Source organism: Hirundo rustica, chromosome Z (genome assembly GCF_015227805.2).
Source record: "Hirundo rustica isolate bHirRus1 chromosome Z, bHirRus1.pri.v3, whole genome shotgun sequence".
Taxonomy (NCBI): Eukaryota; Metazoa; Chordata; class Aves; order Passeriformes; family Hirundinidae; genus Hirundo; species Hirundo rustica.
The window spans coordinates 40,889,052-40,896,059 of NC_053488.1; the positions used below are offsets into that span (position 1 = coordinate 40,889,052).

Below are 7,008 nucleotides of genomic sequence, written 5' to 3' on the forward strand. Positions count from 1 at the left end.
GGAGTGATGGAGGCTGCAGCAATTGCAAGGGCAAAGCCACTGAGGCCAGCTGCAGGCAGCACTATTTGTTTTAGTTCTGGAGTCAGCTTCGAGGAGGAAAGGATCTAGGTCTCTGAGGCCCTGTGGGTTGTTTGGCAAATATTTCTCTTTGAGGGTCTTCCCCTGCCCAAATATGGCTGCATATGGAGAAAGCACATGCGTGAACTTGCAGTGACAGATGTCTACTTTGGTGCAATGTGCCATGTTTGACAGAGTGGTCTGTGAGTTAGCACGAGGCTGAGGAGTAAGCATTGCTGTTTGCTATAAACAAACCTCGGCAAAGTGCCTGTAATTGCACTGTTAGAAGGTTGGCCAGGCTTAGATGGTAACAGGGGAGGAAAATAATGCTTTCTTTTATCTGTTCTTGCAAACAGCTGGAGACAGATAAAAGCGGAGACAGTTTTAACCTAAGCAAAGATTGTGACTTTGTGCTTTCCTTTGTTCCTCGGTGCTTTCTGTTTTCCTCCCTCTAAGTTACATTTTTATTTGCAAATGAGGCTATGCATGGGACAGCTTCTGCTTGCTTTTTCTTTTCCCCCTCTTGTTGTTTTCTTTAACTTAAGGAGATATGTTTTTCTTCTAACTCTACTCCTGTGGCTGCCTCTGCTTCAGAAGTGTGTGAGGAACACAGACTGAACTTTCTTCTGCCTACACCTCACCAACTTCCAGAGCTCTGGCACAAAGACAAGATGAATATCATCCACAACTAGCTGACACTGAGGGAGTAGTTTTGCCATAGTATGGTTGATATAAAACCATCCTGAAGCAGAATTTTCAGATTTTCCAGTAACAGAATGCAATGGGATAAGATAGAGAGATAAGGAAATGTGATCTTAAAATCAATCAAACAAAATCCCTGTTTTTCCATCCAGAGAAAATTTTTAAACTCTGACATTCAAAATCACATAATTGTAACTACTTATGCATCTAAGTTCCCCGTGCAATGCTTTGAGACTGTAGAAAAAGAACTGTGCATCTAATCTGATGCCCTGTACTAATGTTTTGGTATGGCAGGAAAATATTTTTTTGCTAGACATTTCAGTTGCTCTAATTCTGCAAATCGGACCAACCCAATAATGAATAGCCTCATCAGGGTTACTCTTGCAGGCTCATAGGCTCATCTACACAGGGAGTTATTCCAGTTTAGTTTTTCCTGATTAAATCTGCTGTGGGTGTTATTGAAACAGAAATAGCTGTTGTTGGAAAACTTGTATTGAAGCACTTTTTTTTTCTTTTGTTAATTGCAAACTTTAATGGCTCTGTATATTTTCTGCAGGGATAAAAAAATAAATAATAGTTCAGTTGTATTTTTTCTGTACTATGTATTTTCATTAAAATGTAAAAAGCTATTTGAAGCACAATGCAAGCTGTATTGCCTACAGACTTCTCAGGTAGGCTTTATGGCAAGCCAAGATGATTTCACAATGGCATTCCTGAAATTTCAGCATCTGTTAAACAAAGGCACAACTATTTTCCTGCAGCTGTTCTTGATATTTAATTATCCTAAGATGGTCTGTGGAAACAGGCTGATGGGTACAGACCAATGAGTGTGAAATAATGGGAAACGGAATATTTCTAGTCTAGTGTATCTTATGTGATGAGTGAGAAGCCTTGTCTCTTAGCTCAAGTCTAGAGTTTGGAAAGGAATAGTAGAAATACTTGCAGTATTTAACATGAATATATTTTTACACAGTGACTCCCTATAAAAGTCTGCCTCTGTGTAGTCATAGATTTAAAGGCAGGCACCATATTAAGTCATTTGCTGGTATTGCATCCTTTTCTGCTTAAGAACTGTATTGTCTTGATTTGCAGCATCAAAAAAAAAAAAAAAAAATTAAGCATCAAATATATTGAACTTTTAAAAGACATTAGGAACTTTCTTCATCAGTAATGTCTTTTTAGTAAATAAAATTATGAATCTGATTGTTTCCATATGGTACCTCCACTTTAAAAGGATGAAGATATATTTTAGGTTTATCTTTCAAATTTTTTCAAAACAAACCTGTTTCTGCTTTATAAACTTACATTAAAACGCACTTACATGTTCAAACACTTTGTATTTTACAGCATAGATATACTAATTTTTAAATTATATATAAATCAAGACAACTTTGCTATAGAAATGATCAAAGTTGCTCTTTGCTGTCATTTTAAAAAAGAGACTCATATTTCTAAGATATTAAGTAAACGCCCCCAAACAAATAAACATTATTTATGTATTCTTAACATGCATATGATTCCTGCCATGCAGATTGTGCATATATACAATTTTGCTATAATAAATAAGAATAAAAACTGAAAGACTAGGTAACTTTTATAGTTCTCTATAACAGAGCTTGAAAGATATCTACTCCTAAACCCCTCCTTATGTGAACAAATTTCTACCCTGTGCTTCTCTTACAAGATAAAACACAATGACAAATGGTAGATATGAATTTTCAAGTTTAAATAAAGTTAAACATAACTTTCAGAAATCAAATCAGTTTTATTTGTTAAAAGAGTTGTACAAGAAATTACTATAACTTACAGTATTTCAGGCATAGAATATTAGAGGGGTTTTGCTTCCACTGGAAGAGCAGTATTTTGGAAATAAAGAATCGTTAGAATCAGATATTGATAGCAGTATTAATATAATAATATAATAATAAATATTTCACATTCATATAATCTGAATTTATAATAACCCAGGTATTTCAGCATTAACTAATACATCTCAGTCTGCCTCCAACATGCAAGTAGAAGCATCTTCTGTTGCTCATAGAAGAAATATATGATTCATGGTGAGGGTTATATCAACCCTGAGTATTTCCCCTTGTCCAGTTTCACAACTGCCAGCTAGCAGAACTTCAGGAGGATGGTGAGCAGGGAAATGACTGAAAACACTGTTTGCTGTAATCTTAAACCATTAGAATACAGTCTGATAATTTCCTCTGTTTCCGATTTCAGTTCTTAAAAGAAATAAAATCAAGAAAACAAAATGATTAATGAGTAAATATGTAAATTTGAAAACATAAGGATTTTTAACGTACTTGAAAAGTCCTCTGACATCTCACAGGTACTTAAGTTAAAGGTATCAGCTGTTAAAGCCAATCAAAGGGACTATTCTCAGAGGAGATATGTAAATAGATGTTCCATTAATGATCGTTTGAGGAGCAACTGATAACACTTATCAGCTCTTGCAGGCATTAATCTCAGAATAATCAAAAGTAAATACCAAGGAAAAGCAAGAGGAAGAACTTCACAAGAGGTAAGCACTCAAGCCTGAATGGCAGCTTTTAACCCTTCTTTTAACAAGGGACTTGGCTTTCAACAAAACCAGGGAAGTCATACCTTCATGTATGTGAAAGCCACGGAGTCCCTGCTCAGGGGATTCTCCACCGAGAACTTAATTGTCTTTCTTAAGCTGAGCTCAAGGGTAGGAAGCAGTAGACTGCTTTTATATAGCATGGGAAGGCCCATTATGTCTTTTGCTCCTATAATGAGGAACAATAGGGCTGATTTAAAGATGAACACGTAAAGAGCTTAATGAGCAAGCTGTATGCTACATATAACTGCTCAATATCGAAAACATCAAGGAAAAAGTGGTTCTGATTTTTTTTTTTTCCTTGTTTAGAGTTACAAAGATAGGAATGTCACCTTTCTAATGTTTTGATTTGCATCTGAGTTGGTGCTACAACTCAGAAATCACAGCTTCAAGGCACTGCTACTCAGGTAGGAATCTGGTCAGGAAACAAGAGAGTGCTTGGGGTGCAAATGAATCTTGAAACACTTTAGGTCTGTTGTTTTCTTACCCTGCTAAGTAGTGAGGTTGGCACAACTGAAGGAAAGCAAAAGATGGGATTGAGATATATGTGGGTGGAAAGGGAAAGGATATTTTGCATTGATTTTGCCACTGAAGAGAAACTTTGATTACTAAATCTTTATTGATGATTTCAAGAGTATTGAGAACAGTCAGGATCAATCAGTTCTCCATGGAAACTAACACCAGTATAGCAATTCTTTAAATCGGTATGTCAGTTGATACATTCTTTTCAAAAATATTCAACAATTTATTCAGGGAATTTCACAGGCTGATATAGAAATACTTGACTTGCAATTATATGGTGCTTTTGAGGAAACTAGGTGGCACTACTTACACTGATCAGGATAATAGTTATATATTTTTTGTGTGGAGTGTGTTTAGTCTTAAAACTCATACCAAAATATTCTGAAGATTGAGATACAGATCTTAAAAAGATATTCAGACTAGTTCTGTGTCATTTATGTATGATGATTAATGATTCTGCGTGTTAAGTAGACAATTATTTTCCTGTAGTGAAATACCAGTTTGTACTTCTACCGCACCGTTATACACTAGTGGTTTCTTTTCTTTATCTAAGGAACATGTTTGTGTGCTTGGATTTAATTTAGTTGTAGAAATTGTCCTGGTTAAGTGGAAGTCATAGATGTACATGTTTTGCAGAACAGAGAAGTATTTAACCTCTGTAATCTTCAACTACAATGGTGGGAATTTTCCTACTGTACAGAATTCTGAACAACTGAAAATGTCTTATATGATGAACTATACAGTCAAGAGCAGTGCTTTTTGCTGTCTCACTAATGCACTCTCTGAAGCAAAGCAACCCTCTGTAGAAGCCTGACAAGTGCACATACAGCAAGTACCCCACCACTGCAGAAGGCAATTCCGTCACTCATGGGATAAAAATTCTTGATTTAATGCCACTTCTTACCACAGTTACTGTGCATTACTTCTGAGAGACAGTGCAGTGTACCGTAGCCACACCGACAAAGCCAACAGCCCTTCAGTACCCAGATGCCATGGGCAATGCTGCCGCAGTTGCTGTCAATGACAAGGGAGACATTTAGTATATCCCTGACCGCACCACAGAAAATAGCCATCCAGACCATCACACTCACTTCTTCTGATTTTCATTTGGTTGTTTTTACCTTTTCCGCTCATCATGTTCACAGTATCTGCCAGTGAAGTGCTTTAGGCAGGCACAGAAGGTCCCCAGGATACAAGTCCCTCCATTCTGGCAGCAGCGTCTGTTCAGCTTTTTACCTGCAAGACAATATTCCAGAAGTCAACAAGCATCTCAGGGACTCACGTTTTTCTCACTTGTTCTCTCAGGTCTCTCCAGTTCCCAAAGTCTCTTAGGGATATCTAGTTTTATTGTCTTTAGAGACAATAAAATTATATGCCTGTTAGGAGTGTTTGTTCAGCTAAACCCAGTTTGTTTAGTTAAGGATTAGAAACAAGCTACTAGGGATTACAGGATGGTAAAGAAGCAGCGCCTGGCAAATTCTGCAGCAGCAGCATGTGTTCAAGTGAAATATTTCACTTTGACAGATGCAGGTTTCAATCGCACTAAGAAAGGGGACATTTTTACCGGGAAGTGATGCTTATTTTTGAATAAAGAGGTTTTGTTAGTTTATTTTTGAATAAAGAGGTTTTGATGGAGGATGGAATGCTTCCTTTAAGTCTTTCTCAGAGTCCTGGGATTGAGCACGAATCTAAGACTTTATATGTATGGGAGGAAACAGAATACCTTTTTTCCCCCCTGCTTTCAGGCAGCCTAAACCTTTTTTTATAAAATTATCATTTTCATGGTCATAAAACACTGTAAATTTTAATAAATTATCAGAATGTTACAAAATTTCACAGATGCTATTGTAAACCCAAAGAGCCAAACACTTCTTCATTCTTAGTATCCTTTCTTGTTTTTCCATAATACATTTTGCAAATGAGAGATCTTCAGTTCTACCTTAAATTTTTATCACCATTTACTAAGTGGCCATGGGTATAAATCAAATGGGTGGGCACAGAAAACTAACAGGCTGGAATTTTCCAGGACAACAGCTTTATAATAAATTACTATATTATACCTTTTAAAGTAATTTTATGTCATTGTTTACAAAAATAATTTTACCTACTCTGTGTAATTCCGGTGAAAGGTACGAATGACCTGGAACTCTGTTGCTTTCTGCTTTCATAACTTTGGTTCATGCCGCTGAGCGCATTTATAAAGGTCTCTTCGTTCTTGGGCTGCTGCTTTTGTGCCGTGGCATTGGGACTTTTCTCATCTTCTTTATGTTCTTCTTTTTCAGGACCTTGACAAAAAGTGTAAATATGTAAATGTTTGTAGTTTGTAATGAAGAAATGCACACTGTAAATGTAAAAGAAAAACACAGCGGGGAGGGGAGAAACATGAAGTTTCCCTTACCTTTTTCTAAATGAACAGCCTGCCAGACCAGAGTCACAGTGAAAAGAATTCTGGAAAAAATAAAGAAAAAGAGAAAAAAAATCAAACCAGAAATAAATTTGTGCTAAGAAGACACAAAAACTAAAACGAATGGTGAGTGTGTGAACTTTTAAAAGGAATAAGCATCCCTGGCTAGAAAAGGTCCCCCAGCATCTCAAACAAACTTACCTAACATGATTTCTCCAGTACATTTTCTTGCAGCCTGAAATAGCCGCGTGGTCCTCCGGGAGGGCTTGAGCAGAGGGAAGATGTCCAGAGCCCTTTCCTTCGGGCTGTTGCATGCAGCAGTCCTCCCGCCGTAGGCACCGATGGGAAGAGAAAGCGGGACAGACGAAACTTTCCTCTTGCTGTCCAGCTTACAGTCAGGCTCAGTCGCCAGCCGTACCGCTGGCTGAACCCTCGCCGGGCGCCAGGAACATCCCTCCGGGCTGGGACTCCCCGGCCAGCCCCCGATTTACATGCACTGCTGAAGGGTGGAGCAAGGTGGGGGCACCTACTGCTGGGGGGACACTTAAGGGCCCATGAGCACAACAAAAAATCCCAAGGCAGGAAGATCTCAGATCCAGTGTCTTTATTTCTCGAGAGAGAATTTGTACTACAATATACTGCATAGGAAACAAACAAACAAACAAACAAACATTCTACAGAACTACAATAGGTATATCATAAACGGAAGCAGGTATATATAATGAAGGTTTAAAAGCCT

At 37.7% G+C, this 7,008-nt stretch overlaps 1 protein-coding gene across 1 annotated transcript; it reads right to left on the minus strand.

Annotated features, from left to right (window-relative positions):
• Positions 1–2,660: 2,660 nt before the first annotated feature.
• LOC120765563 (cryptic protein-like) lies at positions 2,661–6,760 on the minus strand. The gene is made up of 6 exons (XM_040090566.1): positions 6,471–6,760; positions 6,264–6,313; positions 5,974–6,150; positions 4,987–5,101; positions 4,770–4,879; positions 2,661–2,987 (listed from the first exon to the last, which is right to left on the minus strand). Exons 1-6 carry the CDS (start codon positions 6,581–6,583, stop codon positions 2,875–2,877), a joined length of 678 nt encoding a protein of 225 aa, XP_039946500.1. The 5' UTR covers positions 6,584–6,760; the 3' UTR covers positions 2,661–2,874.
• Between the last annotated feature and the right edge of the window lie 248 nt (positions 6,761–7,008).

Bases quoted from the DNA above. Each gene is read 5' to 3' on its own strand.
- LOC120765563 (XM_040090566.1), bottom strand. From the start codon at position 6,583: ATGCAACAGCCCGAAGGAAAGGGCTCTGGACATCTTCCCTCTGCTCAA. The intron at 6,314-6,470 runs GTAAGTTTGTTT...TATTTTTTCCAG, and splicing joins TACTGGAGAAATCATGTTAG to AATTCTTTTCACTGTGACTC. The intron at 5,102-5,973 runs GTAGGTAAAATT...ATTGTCTTGCAG, and splicing joins TTTCACCGGAATTACACAGA to GTAAAAAGCTGAACAGACGC.